Source organism: Gambusia affinis, linkage group LG13 (genome assembly GCF_019740435.1).
Source record: "Gambusia affinis linkage group LG13, SWU_Gaff_1.0, whole genome shotgun sequence".
In the NCBI taxonomy this organism is placed as follows: Eukaryota; Metazoa; Chordata; class Actinopteri; order Cyprinodontiformes; family Poeciliidae; genus Gambusia; species Gambusia affinis.
The window spans coordinates 18,277,823-18,296,805 of record NC_057880.1 but is presented as its reverse complement, the minus strand read 5'-3'; the positions used below and the strand labels follow the sequence as shown (position 1 = coordinate 18,296,805).

Below are 18,983 nucleotides of genomic sequence, written 5' to 3'. Positions count from 1 at the left end.
AACCTTTTTTTGTCAAATCTATTTTAGATTATTCAACTCTAACAGCTGCAATGCACAGGTTTTTTTTTGTTTGTTTTTTTTTTTACATTGCTTTCATCTTGCAGTCCCCATTGACTGGACATGCAAATAAGCAGTAATTGGTATCCAAGTTATTGAATTGGATGGCGGCACCATTTCTGGAGCAATGGTGTCACCCCCTGACAGGAGGGCGCCCAAGGCAGAGAACCATGTCACCCTTATCAAAAACCACGGTTACCAATTCGCCGGACCATGATTGGTTTAGACTTAATGGACAGTTTTGACAAAATGAGTCATTTTTCCAACAGTTGTGGTTTGAATTTTCAAAGGACTTTATAATAATTAAAAAAACACTGCTTCTGAACTCATTAAAAAATTTTTCCAGATTTAAAGCAACATAAAATGTCTGATTGGAAACTTCAACAGGAGTTAATATGAAAAGTTATGAATATAAATCAATCTTTCAAAAATTTATATGTAAAGTTGAAGAAAACGGACTAGACTTTATCTTTAAGACATACTCCATGTCTTAAAGACATGATTATGTAGGAAGGTAATTAAATATGGTGGTGGACCTGTGATGATGTGAACTGGCGTTCCTTTCTTAAAGCTACTGGTGACATCACAAACTCTTTAAAACCCCACAGCATTTTAGATAAAACTGAAAGCAGTTTCAGTTTCCCAAATTTACACAGAAACAAACTCCTTCTACCATGACCAACAGAGTTCTCAGATAGAAATCCTATAGAAAACCTGTGAGATGAAGAGCAGCAAGAACAGGACAGGCAGGATCTAGAGAGGCGTTTTGAAGAGGAATAGTCAAAGTTTATTGTGAAACATGAAGACAGGGAAGGGCTTTCAGGTTGAGATGATGTTACTGCACTCAAAGCTGAACTCCCTACTTCCTACAAATTGGTTTATGCATATAACTGTACTTTATATAAAGAAATTATTACAATTTAAATCTTTAAAATTTGTTTATAAAAGCATGAACATGAAAATGAGTGACATTTTCTAATAATAAATTTGCAAGTTTGACCTTGTGTGATTAAAAGGATTTAAGGTTCTAACACATTGTCACGAAGACTTCCAGACTTTTCCAGGTTCAACTTTCAGACTTATTTTTTTTAATAGTAATCAGGTTTTAAACATGCAACCTGAAAGAAAGGATAAGGAAAGAGGAAGGACACAATGGAGGAAGGGAATATGAAGGGAAGCAAACAAGAGGAGGAATACAGGGTACAAGTTAAAAAGATGAGAGGAAAGAAGGAGGTAAGCACGAGATTAAGAAAGAACAGAGGGAAAAAGGGAAGGACAATGACAAGGATTTTCCAGAATGTGAGACCCTGGTTCACTACATTGGAAAAGATTTAAATTTTGTTGGAAAAGTGTAACTGTAGCTCTGAGGTCTCCATTAATGCTACAATATCACTACTGAGAGCAACATAAGGGAAAAACTAACAAAAGTAACAAACAAATAAAAAATGACAAACACACAGGAGACTGGCCAAGTTATTTATTCATCTTTGCAAGAAGATTTGGAGCACTAATCTAAAGAGGAAGCACAGGCGTGTGGGCTCCCTCATCTCTGACATAACCGCAGATTAAAAACTGGAGGAAACAGCTGGGCCTGAAGCAGATTGCGGAGGTCAGAACGCTTCGCCCCCTTCAACCTCGAACTTTACAACAATCCAAAAATAGCAGGCAGATGAAAACAATCGCAAAGACACCCAACGTAGAATAATCATTTCATCCCTGAAATCACAATGACGGATTTTAGTGGATCCCTGCCAAATGAGAGATTGCCTGAATGCAAACCGTTAGCGGCCGTGTGGGGGATTACAGAACGAGAAAAAGGAATGAAGTGAAGAATCGGATGTATCTGGAGAAGACGGCGTCTTCGTCGTGTTGAGCTGAAGAAACTGTTGGTCCAAAGGATTCCCATTTAACAAAAACCCACATCGGCATAATGTGAACATCTGCTCTAAAAAAAGAAAAAAAAAAAAGAAATGGGGGTAGGCAGAGGCACCGCATCCTTCAGAGGAGGTTGTCATGGCAACCACATCCTCAAAGGCTACATGCCAACGCAACAGAGGGAGTTGGGTTATTAGGTCATGTCAAAATCACAATGCTCAGGGAAGCGTAATTAACTGGGTCATCGCTGCATATGGCAGGAAATCACATCTGAAAGCAGAGAAAAAGTGTTTCTTTAACGACATTTATTAGTTGGGGGTGCAGCGTGTTAGAATGCACACACTTAAGACCAGTAGACAAGAGAAAAAGGCAGCATTTACAAATCTCATTAGCAGCTGAGAAAAAAAGGAAATCTTTTATAGAGATGTAGGTACTATACATCTCAGTGCATAATCAGTAAAGCATTGACTCAAACCCCCCCCCAAAAAAAAACCATCAGCACCAAACATCCAAGAAAATGCTTCTAACTTCTTCTAAGAGGCTTTAACATCACTTTAAATATTCAGAAAAACGAAAACAGAAAGCTTACAATAATCGAAAATGTATGTTTGGTATAAATACAGTTATTTCATCAAGGTGTTAAGGCGCCATTGTTACAGTTTGTTGTGCATAATACGAATAATTTTCCTGCATATGATTTGCATAAAAACTTTAGAAAGCATAAGAATCTCACAGAATCCCCTTTTCTTAAATATATTAGGCATTAGGCATGATTGGAGAAAAAAGATGATTTACAGTTACATTATAGTTAAATTGCAACACCTCTAGCTAAAGGTGAAAGGCAAGAATTCACAGTATGAGGCAGAAAGAGGTGAAAAGTGAAACCGAATAGTGTACAGACATATTTAACAACTGCTTTGCGTTTTGGGGCCAGCTTTCGTGGAAACCGCAGCATCCAGAGCTTTAATTCAGGCAGGTAGTGAAGCACTTCATCACTGCATCTCTGCAAAAAACAAATCACACAGAAACAGCAGGAATACATGTTTAAAACATCACTTTTTTCTGAAATAATAACCTGAATAAACAAATCAACTGAGTTCATCTCCATGAGACTAACATCCTTTTCCACCAGCATTTCAGGTACGGTTCGTCATGAATAAGTTAGCATGTTTTGACGGGGAGGAACTCCACGCTCTCAGTCGTGGGGTTCTCCCCAGCTCCAGGTGCGCCATATTGAATGGTGATGCAATGTGGGAGCCTCACCATGGCAACCACGCGTTGTTGCCAAATCCATCTCCTGCCTCTTTGCTTTTCCTATCAGTGTGTTGCTATGCAGACTTCACCTGACCAAGCTGTAAAACGCCATCAAGGGGAACCCTCCAGGCGCCACCTGGAGGGTTCAGGGGTCGAGAGGAAACCAGTGGATTGCTTCAACATGGAGCTGTTCTTAACCCACGGCTCTTTACAGCAGCGCTCAGCCATCATGGTTTCACTATTTTTAAGCAACTGAAGCTAATTTTAGATCTCTATAAATAGACACATCTCAGCTTAACAGTAGCGACTTAAATGTTGAGATGTTCAGTAACATCTGAAAACTGATATGTAAATGTTGTTTTGGCATTTAATTTAACTCTATTTCAAAATAAATATATATATATACTAAACATAGACCTGTCACTACATCAAATTTGCTGGACAATAAATTGTCCCAGTAATTACTGCCATCAACAATAATGTTGCTTTGGGGGCATTTTCAAATAATGTATTTATAAGGAAATAATAATGCAAAGATTGGTAAGCACTAATTTGTAAAGAACAGTTTCAACTGGAAATTTTAAATATTTATGAAAATCCACATTAATGTCTAAAACAAGCTTTTAAAAGCAACTAGCTTCAAACTATGCAACCTATCTTTCTTTATTTTCCATATTTATAGAAAACCCTCGCCTCATCTTCCATGTGTTTTAGTAATAGAGGAATTATTTTATTCTAAAATCTGAAACTAGAAATAAGTTTTAGTTTACTTTTGTTGGCTTTCATAATTTAACACTTCATGTAGCGTATATTTAGAAAACAATTTTTTGCGACTCGAGTTTTGCTTTGATTTAGATGATTTAAACCTCAGTTTGTGATCTTTGACACGTTTACTGTGTGAACTTAAAAGTTTACTGATATACTTTTCATTGAGATCAAGCATTTTCATAAGTTATGGGGATAAAATTACTTAAATCATTACACTCTACAGCTTCCCAGGATGTCAGAGCTTAACTTCATATTCACAAAGTCAAATTTTAAAGTTTGGTTTTAGAGTTTGCTATCTAAACAAACAGAGTCTGAGTCCAACATTTACATTACAAAACTATTTTTCCATTATGTTTGCGATTTAAATTTGATTGCTTTGGGGGATTTTGCAACTCCAGTTTTTGAATGCCACTGTCCTGAAACATTTAGATGCTCTCCTGCTCCGACACACCTTAATCAAATGAACGGTTAATGACCAGGCCTTTGGAAAACTTCCTAACACATCAAGGAGGTAATTCAGCCTTTAGATTCAGGTTTGTTGGATGAGAGGAGGACTGAAGTTGAGGACTCCTGCTTTCATGACCCTCAGAAATTCAGATTTTCTGTTTTTCACACACTAGAATAATGAATAAAATCAGAAAATTCTTTTCAATTTGCTCAGCTTTCCACTCTTGAAAAATGATCAAATCTAATTCTGTCCTCTACAAGTTGAGTCGAGCAACAGCAGCCTAACAAGACTATAGGAAGTGCACATGCAGCAGGTTTAAGTGCCTCCATCTATAAACCTTAGAGGTTATTCAAGGTAACAAGGTAAAACACATTAAGGGATCAAGCATATTGGCCATGTGGTGCAGAGTCTCGACAGGTATGGGTTCGCGGGACCAGAGACGGGAATGTAAAGGTTTAATAGGCACTCAAAGGAGATCAGTGCATTCTGCTGCTCTACAACAACAGTGAGGATGACAAAAAGCCAAGTGATCGAATCAAAATTAAATGAAAAATGGATTACCGTAAGCAGCTTAGGGAGGGGGAAAAAAAGGCTGACAAATAACAAAAACTGATCACAAGGATTTAAATAACTAACAAATAAATATGTATTTCTTCAAATGAATCTGCTTTTCAGGAGGCTGCTGCGGCTCCTTTGTCTTGGTTTTGTTTTGTTACGTTTGTGTTGGGGGAGGGGGAGCTCAGGGTGGTTACATGATGTCTCTCAGCTGTCAGGAGAGATTATAGGGGTCACCCAAACACACAAGGCACCTAATGGGGATGGGGGATCCAGACTGCTCACCAAATGAGACGTAACCCCGCTTACAGCTGGACTGACAAAACGACATCACACCTTCTGCTCGGCGCACTCAGAAAGAACGACATATGGCCAGTTTTAAACTGGAAGAATAAAATGCATTTTTACACTGAGAATCCTTTAAGTTATCCAAAAGAAAAGCAAAAACAAGGACTTAAATCCAGACTACGTCTAATCAAAAATTTGCATCGAGCGTTAACCCTCGAGAGCTTACCCTAAGCTCATTACACCCATAAAAGCTGAACTGAAGAAAAATATTTGTCAAATCTGTCAGAAAGAGCTTTACGCCACTAAAAATCAATTTATTTTGATATTAGGAACATATTAACATTCCAGGCCTAATACCTAGAAAGACAAAGAAACAAACAGCTGCCATTTGTTTGACAGACTGGTCACACTGGCTATAGTGGGCTGGATTAGAGCCATATGGTGGAAGCAAACAGTGGTAAATAAAAACATGTTTTCAAAGACGACTCTAAGCAAATTCCTCCCATTTGTTGTGTGCGCAATCATTGGAGAATATCCATGTTGCATCTGACAAGATTTCAATCAAATGACGTGAGTGGGAGGCTTATTTTTAACATTTGAGGAGCGTTCAGGAAGGAAAACATTAATATTGACATTATGAAAGGTCACATGCAGACGGAGCACTGGTCTTACCTGGCGAAAGGAATGTAAGAGATGCTATACCTGAAAACACAAAAACAGGACATAATTATGATTATAGTTATTGAAGCACTTTATACTGAAAATTTATTTTGATTATATTAAGTAGCAAATCCATTTTTACAGAATGTATCTAATAAACTAGTATTAGTTTTATTTTCCTGACATTCTGGAGTCTGCTTGGGATTTTAAAATAAGGACTTAAATCTAAAATGTAACTTTTATAAGTTGCTCAGCCTCAATAAAACAGGTCCTTGCAATGTAGTTTGTAGCAAACTATTAATAGAAGAAATCTTTATTTAATCATAAAGCATCGCAAAAGTATTCACACCCTGTTAATTTTGTAACATTGTGACACTTTACAGCCATAAACTTCAACGCAATTGGTTTGGATTTTAAGTAACACCAATACAAAGTAAAGTAAGATTGTAAATGGGAGGGAAAATGATACATATTAGCAGAAGTCTGAATAAAAAAGGTTTGCATATAGATTCAGTCCTCAAGGATTAATTAAAAAGGTAGACAAGAGAACAATGACCACTTTGCTGGTCAGACAATCCACAAATCTGTCCTTTGCCAAAGAATGGCAAGAAGACGGAAATTGCTTAAACGCTATGAAGTTCATTACAAACCATATAGGATACGCAGCAAACTGGCCAGCTGACAAAAATGCTCAATAACTTCAAAATTATTCATCAGTTTGTAGCACAAAATTCTCCAACCAAATATATATACCTGCAGTTCAATCAAAGAAACCATGAAAAACTTTAAGGGTTAAAAAGTAGTGCGTTACAAACCCAAATGTAAAAAAAAATAAAATAAAGTATTAGATTTAGCAGTTAGTTAACTCTTTTCAGAGAACAATGATCAATAAAATGTGGTGTCATATGATTTACCATAATCACTGCATTAAGTGTTTGACAGATTCCACTGCAGCCATCATTTGAGCTCTTATTTTAATCTTAAGCTTTTATATTAAGCCTCTAAATATGTGAGCAAATGATAAAATAATCAACCAAAGACTGGACGGCTTCTTAACCGGTCTTGTTAAGTAAATATTTAACCTGTAACAAAAGAAAAACAAAGAAAGATTTTTTCTTTAGCAGCTCCTTTTGCTGAATTGCTCTCAAGCTTCTGACTCAGTCATGAATTAAGTTCAGTTCCCAGCCTGACAAATGGACTTTACCCACTTTTCTGAGGGTCAGTGGTGACTTCTTACAAAACAACGGTCACACAAATGTCTGAGTGTCTGTGTGGGAGCTCGCCAAGCACAATATGTGTGACTTGTGGGTGCCATGGCAACAAATCTGAGGAGATATGCTGACAGGAGATGAAGGTAGGAGATGCAGGTTGGGCTGAAGCATTTGTAGCTGTGAGCTACTGGAGTCACACTGATTGTTAAACTATTGGTGAAAAATCTTCTTAATTCCAACATTTTAAATGCTTAATGTTCTTAAATCAGACATTTATTTAGCACATATCACATCAATATGTAGCTGCAGTAAATATAAATCTGCATTGTTGTAGGAAGGTTTTGCTTCTGTTTTTGTTTTTGTGTCTTTTCATAATTTCTGATCAACTTCTGTTACATCACAATAACCAAACCAGGCAGGATTTATGTGAAAAAGTAATCAGATTACTTATTTAGAACCAATTTGACAACATGAAGTAGGTTCCAATATCATCATAAATGGTGAAACATCCTGTCTCAATCTTACAGCTTACATCTGAATGCTTCAAAAGAAATTAATAAATAGTTTTAAAGACTAATGAACTTGTATTGATTAGGATGATGTGTCATGACCTTAAACAGGATGTTCATATTCAAATCCCCTCCAATGTGGCTAAATTAAAACCACTCTGCAAAGAGGAGCATGCATTTTGTACTCATTCTCGATATATTTCTCTAAAATTAAAACTTCAGTTGTGAAAAATAAAAAATATGTACAAAGGAAATCACTTTTTTTGACCTTATGGCAAAGATCTTACCTATTTTAAAGAATCCATACTTTCCCAGAATCAAGTTGCTAGAGTGCATTGTGTTTTTTTTATTTTAAGATAAACAGATTAATACTAAACCCTAAAGTTCACAAATTAATTTCTATTCTGTTTTTAGAGACAGAATAGGCAGAAATGATAAACTATATGGATGGACGGCTGGAAAATTTCACGGCTTAAACTAAAGTTTTGGACATTTAGTTCAAGTAAACTCAGACAGAGCAAAGTTTGTTCTGATAAGAAACAGCTGAGACCAAATTGAAGGTCAGTCTTACCAGGTCATTGCCAAAAACTGCAGAATAGAGAAGAGGATTGCCAGCACATTTTTATGCCACTGTAAAACATAAATGTGTAAGAACAACAGTTTCAGTGAGAGAAATAAAAAGATCTGTACGTTTTCTTTGGCTCTGAATCTGCTGAACTCTCACCCAAAACGCTGCACAAAGTGTTAAGACAAAGCAGAGCTGGTGGGAGGAGAATACAAAAAAATCATCACTGTTGTCACATTTACAGGAAAAGTAAACTTCAACACACAAAATTTACTAAGAGAAAGCAGTAAAATAGATGTTATTTGCTACAGCAAATGTTTAACTGTTTCAAAAAAGATCACAAGATAACAACCACCAAACCATTAATAAACTTTGACCTACTAAACACAAACTGGATATTATTGTAAGATAGTGTCAATATACTGAAACATATTCATTTTATTTGATTTTATTGGATAAAAATCGAAGAGCAAAAGTGGATATTTACCAGCATAACAATGGTTGCTATGAGTCTTGTTGGTTCAAACATCCTCTTCAGTTGTTTTAATGGTCCCATCAAGAAACAGGTGCTTTAAAATAAAAGAGACATGTCTGTAGTTAATAGGAAGCACAATAATTTAAAGGTACATTGTGTATGGTTTACTTTTTAATTTGCCGAAATAAGGCAGCACACATCTTACCAATTTAAACTTTTATCATATCTTGTTGTATTTATTGCAATAATGATAGAAGTGACAAAAAGTATTTACCACTACTTTAAATCTGAAAATACTGTCAGTTTTGGGATGTATGACACCTCATAAATTGGAATATACCATTTGTTACAATAAATTGTAATTCCTATCAAAACACAAAAAAAAACTTTGCAAAAGACGGTGAATGACACTAAAATTGGCTGCCCTTATCTTAATTAATAGTCCACACAAGATTTACTGGAGCCTCAAGCAAACAAGTTATCATCGAAAGATCAACAAGGCATATCAAAATAGAAAAAGCAAGCCAAACTCAGCGCAAGTGAGATGCTTACTATAAACAATTTAATCTTTTATGGGGACTTTTATGAACATATTAAGATTTGTAGCTTAAGGTGAAATTACATAATTTTACATTTATATCTGAAGTTTTTGCTTTGTATTAAATAAAGGATTTTAGAATTTTTTTAAAAAGGACCCATAATTATATATACAGTACAGACCAAAGGTTTGGACACACATTCTCATTGAATTCAATGAGAAAGTGTGTCCAAACCTTTGATCTGTACTGTAAATAAAAGACAAACAATAAAAACCACTTATTTTTCTAATTCAGCATCAATCAGAATTTTCCAGAATACTCTTATTGTTTAGGGTAGCTCTTAAGTCGTGTTTCCAAAAAGTTAACTAGGTTATAAAAATCCAATCAATGGTTGAAAAAGTTTTTTTTCTTTAAAGGTGATATCCAAAAGAACAATTAACTTTAAGTCCATGCCTGCAGGAGCTTGTTGTTGGAAAAAAGTATTTTCTCAACTGGACTCGATTCTTGACTGAAAGAATATAAAAGTGGTTCAGGTGTAAAAATGTCTCATTCCAATTAAGCACAGAGATAACTCAAATTTCTCTTTCCAAGAGCTGAGAATACTCCACAACAGGAGAACTACTCTAAAATAAACACACTATCAGTATGACTAACATTAAATGGTTTGTCCAAAGGGTTCAATTTAACTCAACATGCTGTGGTAATTATGGGTTCAGCGCTTCCTGTCCATCAGCACGATGACGCAGTTAGAGCCGCCTTGCACATGATGGATGTTTTACGTCAGTGTAGTTAAATAGATGAAGGCTTTCCCAACTGGAGAGGCACAGCTGAGTGGGTAGCAGGAATCACTTGGGTGTCACATCTGTTAGATGAGACATTAAGAGCATGTTGACGTAGACTGTGTAGACTGATCAGAAGAGAGGGTCTGCTGCTGTCTTTCCCTCGTTACTCCAACTGTTCAGTGTGACAGAGACACGATGTCCACGCACATGCTGCTCCTGCTTACTGACAGAAAGGAAATCTGTCGTCGCCGAAATCTACGGCTGACTGTAAAAAGGACTCAGACATTCAGCCATAAATGGGGTTTGCTCAAATGAGAGGAAGTGTTTTTCTTGATCTATTTTTCTAGACACAAAAGAGGACTTTTATAAACATATTTTATTAAAAGAGAAAGAATTTAAAGTAGTAATTTCACTGTAAACTTTACCATACGTGCACTTTAAACTCAAAGTCTGATGGGATGAAAAAAAACTTACTTTCAAGTTTTTTTTCCATCCCTACCATGGATAAAATCTGAGCAAATAAAATGGCTAAACTTGTCATTAAGTGAAACAAGTCATACTTTTAAATTGATATGCTCCATTACCTACAGCGCCTTACCTGGACAACGCTGCAATATTTCCAAGTGTGTAGAAGACAGCAAAAAGCTTGATGCCGGCACCAGGAAGGAAGAGCAGTGCTGAGCCCTGGAAAAAAAAAAGAAAAAAAAAAACAGTAGAAAAATATGCGCGAGCTGCAGAGAATAACATCCTCACACATTCATTAGAGGTCAAAGACAAAAGAACACAGTCATACTGCTGAATCAACAATTAATAATTAGATTATAACTTTTTGGAAACGTTGTAAGAATGTAACTAAGTTAAAAAATGTTTGGTGTGTTTTATTAATTCATAGCAGCATGGCTGGCTCCCTCTAGTGACAGAAAAACAAAAGATTGGTATTGAAGTGTTTATATTTGTTATTATGTAGATATCTAATGGACAACTATCCATAATGAAAACAAGGAAAACAGAGCAACTAAGCACAAACTTAATGTTCAATTTCCTTCAAGGTTTGTGCAGTAAGTTTAGATCTTACTAAATTAAAAATATATTAAGCTATTATAGTGTCCAGCAAAAGTATTCATGCGTCTTCACTTTTACCTTACGGTCACATTGTCATGGATTTTACCTAAATTTTCACTTTTTTCTTCAGTGTGTGACAAACATTTGTCAGTTCTTATAAATGAATATTTTATATAGCCACATTTTATTGCAATTGCAGCTGCAAATCTTTTGGGATGTTTCTTGCATTGAGCATGTAGAGACAGAAATTTTGGCCCGACCGTCTCAGCATAATTATTAGCCCAGTCAGACCGGATAGACAACTCACATGAATATAAAGTTTCAAGTCAAAATGTCAGCTAGATTTGGGTTTGGGCTTTGATTGGGCCATTTTAACATAACTCTGGCTGTATGTTTAAGGTTGAAAGATGAGCCACTGTCCAAGTCTCAAAACATCTGGATCTTCTAGCATTGCCCACTACTTAGAAACATCCATGCTTCCATCAGCTATGAGTAGCCTTGTTTCTCTGCTGAAGAAAAAACAGAGAAACCAGGCTAGCATTCAGGGTGAAGTGCAACGTTAGTTTTCTGTCACATACAGCATGTAGGTCAAAAAGTAAACAGTTGGTCTCTTTGACCAGAGCACCTTTGAATTTGCTATGAATATGGCTTGTGGAAAGCTGCAAACCTGGTTTATGGGTTAGCTCTATCTAATAATTATATCACTAAGGTATTTGTTACTTTAGATATGTATTTAGTGGTATCAGAGTAAAGAGGGTTGAACAGAAAACAAAGTGTAAAAGTATGTGAGAAACAATGCACTAACTATGAGAAACTATCACAGATTCATCTGTCATAAAATCCATTGAAGCTTGCAGTTTCAACAGCAAACAGCTGCTTTTGGAGTCAATGTGAATTATCACAATTAAGTGTGTAATACCAGACTTCCTCTATTATGAACCACATGCACCAACTGATTATGTCAATGTATTTTAAGTATTAGTTCCTGGTGTGACAATCTCCAATGCAATGATTAGTAAACAATTGCCATTTTAGCTGATTTTAGTTTACAGTGAAACAAAAAGAACAGGAACATAAAGATTGTGTGCATTCTCTGTGTTTCCTCTCAGAGCTGCAGAGACACTCACGAGTATGGAGCACAGGATGCCTCCAGCAAATAATATGGCAAACCATTTCACCCTAGTGCTGAAGCTGAGAGAGCTGGCATCAAGAACCTGGTGAGAACAATGGGAGGATGTCACACGACAAAAGTAATGACCTACAGTGAGAACCGCAGGCTTTGCACGGATATTCATGTCTTGTTGGCTGAAGCCAAGCATTTTTACAGCTACAGAGCACACAGCGGCGCTGTTTTTCAATAAAAGTCAAAGCAAAAATACATGAGCAAATGTACAGGTTGTAAAGTAAAACTTTAGCTGGGATCAAAGTGAAACCAAGCAGCAACTTACCTTGTATCCTCTTAAATGTGAAAGCATGCAAAAGTGCAAACGAAACAGTTAGCAAGTAGAGCTAACAAGAACATGGAAGCTAATTTAAAAGCAATATGGCATACAAATAATGTGGGAAACACGTATAACTAACGACTAAAAGGAGAGCATTGGCTCTTAAATTCATAAACCGCAAACAATAAGAAAACTAAATTCTAAGAAATGCAGTGTTGATAACGCAAATTTAAATGTGCTGTCTGAGACAGGAAACTATACTTTCTGAACGGAGTTAGCATTAGCAGCTGACCTGTGCAGTTAGCCCCAGTTCTTCATTATCCTCCCGGCCGCTCAATACACGTCGAAGCTTATCCATCGCTAAAACTCAAATATGTAAACCTGTTAGGAGATATATTCACGTCCTATTGTCCAAACTAAACACTGTCCGTCAGTACGTAATGACTACTATCGCTGACATCAGTAGCATTACACGCTTCCTGGCTTCCTGAACGTCTCCTCAAATAGCTGACCGGGGATCAGTTTAAAGACAGTCATTATGAGACTTGTTCCGCAAAGAGGTATTTTGCTAACAGACCCCGGACCAGACGCTTACAGCAACTAAACTACACTTCCTCAGAGCTGTTTGCTGCTGCTTTTTCATTGTGCCGGGGAGAAAAACGGTGTTGAAAAACTTTCTGAAGATGAATTAGCGGAAGGTTTTTTCAGCTTCGTCGAAAACTGTTTAGATAATGTAGTGACATTTTGTTGACCCTGCATAACCTACTGTTATATATATAAAAAAAAAATCCCATTGTCACATACTAAAAAAATGCAGGGAGACGTCACACATTTTAACATGAAAAAGTTTCACTTTTCACTAAATTATATGACAGTTGACAAAACTGTGTTCTCCTTTTCCATTGTCGCCATCTACTGGAGATGTTACGAAAATAAAGCACCACCGACGGATAATCTTCTATGGCGTTTACTGACAGTTTGTAAATTCTGGATTTAGCGTAATCCAGAATTTCAATTTCCTATTGAAAACGTATATCTTTAATACGCTAAAATAACTATGTGACCCTAAAATAACTACCTATATGTAAACATGCATTCACATACATGCTAAATCCTCTCAGCTAATTTTGTGTCTTTAAATATTTAATAAGTGCTTGAATGAAATCTTGTTACTTATGTTTTCCTCAACAGATAATCCATTCTTAGAAGTCATGTGTATGGCAAGATGATTGTGTGTTTACTTGACATTAACAGCTGATGAAAGCAGTCAAATAAACTTTGCACTCCTATTTTTGTAATCATGAGTTCTGATTTCATGCCAATAAACTAGACAATTTGTTTTTCTTTTCGATAGACTTTATGGTTCAGTATTCATGGATATTTCGTATTGACTGATGTTTTTTTGTACAGCATATGTAAAGTATATTAAAAATGCAGCTTGGGCAGCTGAGATATCTAGGTGGAATCCTATTTCTTACAATATTTGCTGATGTTTACAAGGCAGCCGATCTTTTTTTTTTTTCTTTCTTGATACTGATCGGCTGTATTCCCAAGAGTGGAAGTAAGGCAAGTTACGTTCTGCAAAATGTCCCTTTAAATTCTAGGGGGCCACAAAAAATTATGGAAGGGCAGATTTGAGATTGGCACATGCGCTCAAGGCCAAGACTTCCAACATGAACACTTATGGTTCATTTGGGGGCGCATGGGAAATCGCATATACATTCCTGTCTTCTTGTAAACCCACTGAGTAAATAAAGTGAAAACAAAAATGAATAATTCTTGCTTGGGGAGCAAAATGGAATGTAGAGGAGCTTAATAATGGAAAGCAAATTTAACATAAATTGTCATTCAAAAGAAAAAATTGTCCAGATAGCAGTCAAATGTCCAAACTAATTGAGTAAAATGTTAAGTTACACAGTGAAAACAAGCCTAGAATTTATTTCCCCACATTTTCTCTCTCCCTCTCTTTACCTGTCTCTCTCATTCCCGTTCTCTCTCTCTCTCTCTCTTTCTTTCTTTCTCTAATACATTCAGCTCTTTGCCCTTATTTTAGTTTTTTTTCTAAATATATTTTTTGTCAACATAACTCTTGTTAAAATGCACATTGCTTTATCAATCTAGTGCTTCTAAAATTTCAGGTATTGAAGTAATGGGTAATGAGAATCTTGGGTTAAATTTTGAAAATTGTTCCTGCAGAATGGAAGTTTGTAATGATGATGTCACTGAAGAAATGATACTCTAAAGATGTTATATGTCATAGTGATGTCACAAAGTCTTCTGTGACATCTCACTTCTGAGCTGCTTGAATAAAAGGAATTCCACTGCATTTCATTCTACTTTGGATCGTGGTGACCTGTACACACTGAACTGGGAACAGTCTGTGAGGTGAATTTATTGGATTGATTATAGTAGACATTTCTGGATTTAACTTAGACTTGCTTTTTGTGTCAAGTACCTTGAGATTTAGATCATTGTGAAATAGCTTCACCCTTACTGAGAAAGAAAATGGAAAGAGCTATTGGAATCCTGCCATCATTTTGCTGGGAAACAGTCCAGAAAATCTCGGCGGCACATAACAAGGTAGCAGAAAATACCAGAAAAGGTTTAAATCGCTTGCGACCAAATCTTCAAACTTTACAGGAAGCACGGACTGCACTAAAAGAAAAGAAAGAAGCACAGAGACAAGAAAAGGAACGGCAATTTGAGCAGATTGCTGCTGAAGAAAGGCAGGTAAAAGAACAGGAAAGAAATGCCATACTCGAAGAGAGCAGATACAAGATTCTGCTACGAGACAAAGACGTGGAAAATCTTAACAGAATACTCGGTGAACAAAGGCTGAACAAACAAAACAAGTTGTTGGCCGCAAATCAGAGAGAGAAGCACGTAGCTGCACGAAAACTTGCTAAAGACAATGGGAAGCTGAATCCTTGGTACCACATTGTTGAAGAACGCATTATGACTGAAGATTTGGATCGGAAGAAGAACCTAAAGGCTGATGTTGAATTTTTTAATGAGGTGGTAGGCAAAAAGAAACAACTTGCAGAGCGACTGGAACTTGAAAAGAGAATAAAAAGAGAGTTATGCTCGAAGATGCATACACAACCCAAGAGCAAAAGGAGGAAAAAGAGAAAAAGAAGGAAGAGCAAAAGAAATTCATCCAACAAAACGTTATAAAGCCCAAACTCTCTAAAAGTGAGCAGGTGGCTAAAGCCAGAAAGGAGCAGCATTTCAAAGAAGTGGAAACTTTTTTCAGCAAAACAAAAGAGGTAAAGGCTGAGAAATTAAAGAGGAATCAGATGAAGATACAAACTGCGTACGATCATCTGGCAAAATTAGGAAATGAGGAAGCCTCCAAATTAGCGTCAACAGAGAAAGAAATGATCAAAGTCATTGGACTACGGAGGGCCAAAGATAAACAGCAATCAGAGAAAGAAAATGAGAAACGGGCTGCAATGACAAAATCAGTTCTGGAAGCAAATGCTGAGAAAGCAAGACAGAAACTGGAGGCAAAGCGGATAGAGAAGGAGAAGAGCAAAAAGAGGTTGGATGATTTGATGGAGGCAGACAAGATGCATGCAGCTGAAACAGAACAAAAAAAGCAAAAAAGACGACAAGACATGCTTGAATTTTCCAATTTCAACTCTGAAATGGCAGCAAATAAGCGCGCCAACAAGATAGAGAAGAGAAAAAGAGAGACTGAAGAACAGCAAATGAATGTTTTGGACATTATACCAGAGCCAGTTCAGCAGTACATAACGTCTGAAATGCAGAAGGCTGAAGAGGAGGGGCTGAATGTGCCATACGTAAAAAAGAAAATGTCAAAGACATTGTCAAAGCCAGCTTGCTCAGGGAATGTCAAAACGCATTCCAAGGTTTTCGATCATTGTTCAGATCTGACAGATATAAAATTGTCACAGACAGAGATGCCTAAAAATAAACCTTATTTCCTGCCACCTTTATCTTCTCCTCATAGAGTGGAGAAAACAGCTCTCCTGGATTTACAAAAGCCTATAAAAGTTCCACCAATTGAGCAACTTAAACAGGAGCAAAAAACTGAGACTTAGATGTAGATTTGCTATATTGTCATTACACAAAGACACTACAGCAAATTTACACAAAGTACACAAAAAAATTCTAAAAAAACAACCAAAAAAAATCCATGAGCGTAACCATAAATACATAGACAAACAAGTGCAGGTAAGAGAACATAAAACGAGACAAATTTCCCAATACTTCTCATGCTGCCTGCTCCACTTAAAAAGCCACAATACAACACCCTCATGAAGTTCCTGGATTTAAATCCAGTCTTTGTACGTGGAGTTTGCATGATCTCCTTTGATGTGAGGTTTCTCTCCGGGTGCTCCGGCTTCCTCTTCCAGTCCAAAAGAGCAACATTTAATTGCTTACTTTAAATTTCCCCACTCACAGGGTTCTTGTCATGTTTTAACAGAAGTATGGATGGATTTAAAAAATGGGTTTAAATCCAATCTTTCTGCATGGAGTTTGCATGATCTCCTTTGATGTGAGGTTTCTCTCCGGGTGCTCCGGCTTCCTCTTCCAGTCCAAAAGAGCAACATTTAATTGCTTACTTTAAATTTCCCCACTCACAGGGTTCTTGTCATGTTTTAACAGAAGTATGGAAAATAAATGGATTTAAAAAAATCAACTTATACAAAATTGGACAAAATAGAGGTCACAAGCATTTCATTAGCTATACAATGTTTTAAAACACAAACAAAAAGTAAAATCCACAGCTTTAATTCAATAGACAAATTTTAAATATGCAGCAAGTTTTTTCCCCTTATGATGGAAAACTACTTTGGATTTGGTGTTCACTCACCCGGACGCGGGTCACTGGGGCCCTGGAACCAAGCCTGAAGGTAGGGCATGTTGGCAAGCTCCTGGTTGCCGGACTTTTACCCATGGAGTCCAACTAGGCTCAGCCCGAAGAGGAGACATGGGTCCCCTTTCCTATGGGCCCACCACTTGTGGGTCCCTTAGAAATAGGGTGAGAAGCTCGGCCATTCTTCACGTCGAGAGGAGACAGTTGAGGTGGCTCAGCCATCTGGTCAGGATGCCTCCTGGACACCTTCCCGGGCATGTCCCACCGGAAGGAGACCTTGGGCAAGACCCAGAACACGCTGGAGGAACTATGTTTCTCGACTGGCCTTGGAACGCCTGGGGATTCCCTGGAGGAGCTGGAACAAGTGGCTGGAGAGAGGGAAGTCTGGGCCTCCCTTCTTAAGTTACTACCCCCGCGACCCAATGCCAGATAAGCGAAAGATGGATGGATGGATGGATGAATGGATGGATGGAAGACTACCATCTCATTATAACAAGATAGTGTCTCATTATAATGGGAGAGTATCTTCTCATTATAATTAGATACTTGAGATGCTATTATTATCATTATAATGAGATTCTAGTTCATTATAATGAGATGCTATAATCATATCAACATTAATATATCTTATATTATTGCTGATATGATTATCAACATACCAACATGTTGATAATCATGTTGATATCAACATGTTGATATCATATATGCATGTATATACTACCATCTCATTATAACAAGATAGCATCTCATTATAATGGGAGAGTATCTTCTCATTATAATTAGATACCGGAGATGCTATTATTATCATTCTAGTTCATTATAATGAGATGCTATAATCATATCCACAGTAATATAAAATACCGTTCTTCTATAATGAGATGATATAATGGGATACCATTATATCATTATCTATTATAATGAGATGCTATTATATTGAGCATCTCAATATAAGGCATTGAATATTGATTAAATTATTAAATGTATTAAATTTGATTAAATACGGTTTTACTACATTGGAAACCTTTTTGAATCAGTTGCTCAGACTATAGTATTTCTACGGAAGAGGATTAGGGTCACCGAAACAAAATTAATAAATAAATAAATAAATAAATAAATAAATAAAGTCAGAATTCTGAGATGAAAGTCAGAATTCTTTTTTTTTTCCGGTGGCCCTAATCCTCTTCCATATATTTCCATTTAAATATCTTTTCAGCAAGAATGGCATCTTCTCTTCAAATGTAATATTTGTCAAAACATCTTTTGTGTCAAAGTTCAATAAAGTGAAAAGCAAAAGAGAAATATTTGTGGGAAGATTTAGAGGTCACGCTGTCCTTCTTAGTAACTAGATTAGGCTTCTGGTTGCTGCAAGAACGTTATTTCAAAACAATAAGAATATTTTTTCTGTGGACATAAAATTTCTCCAAAATTTGTTATCTCCAGTTTGCTGCATATTTCTTCAGACGCAAACTGCCCCAGATTTTCAGTGAAGTGCAAACTTTTCTGAATCTCAAATAATCTAACTCATTCAAAGTATTTAATTTGTGCAAAAATGACATGTCAATGCATCAAAAACCCATGCGTAATATTATAATGCCGTGCATTACTGTAAAAACAGTAACATTTATACATTTTTAACAACTCCTGGTTAGT

General features: G+C 36.6%; 1 protein-coding gene across 1 annotated transcript; it reads right to left on the bottom strand.

Moving 5' to 3' along the window:
- Positions 1 to 2,220: 2,220 nt before the first annotated feature.
- On the bottom strand, positions 2,221 to 13,201 carry sft2d1 (SFT2 domain containing 1). The gene is made up of 8 exons (XM_044137197.1): positions 12,783 to 13,201; positions 12,176 to 12,262; positions 10,585 to 10,670; positions 8,678 to 8,759; positions 8,350 to 8,385; positions 8,197 to 8,255; positions 5,918 to 5,947; positions 2,221 to 2,935 (listed from the first exon to the last, which is right to left on the bottom strand). Exons 1-8 carry the CDS (start codon positions 12,846 to 12,848, stop codon positions 2,896 to 2,898), a joined length of 486 nt encoding a protein of 161 aa, XP_043993132.1. The 5' UTR covers positions 12,849 to 13,201; the 3' UTR covers positions 2,221 to 2,895.
- Positions 13,202 to 18,983: the final 5,782 nt, after the last annotated feature.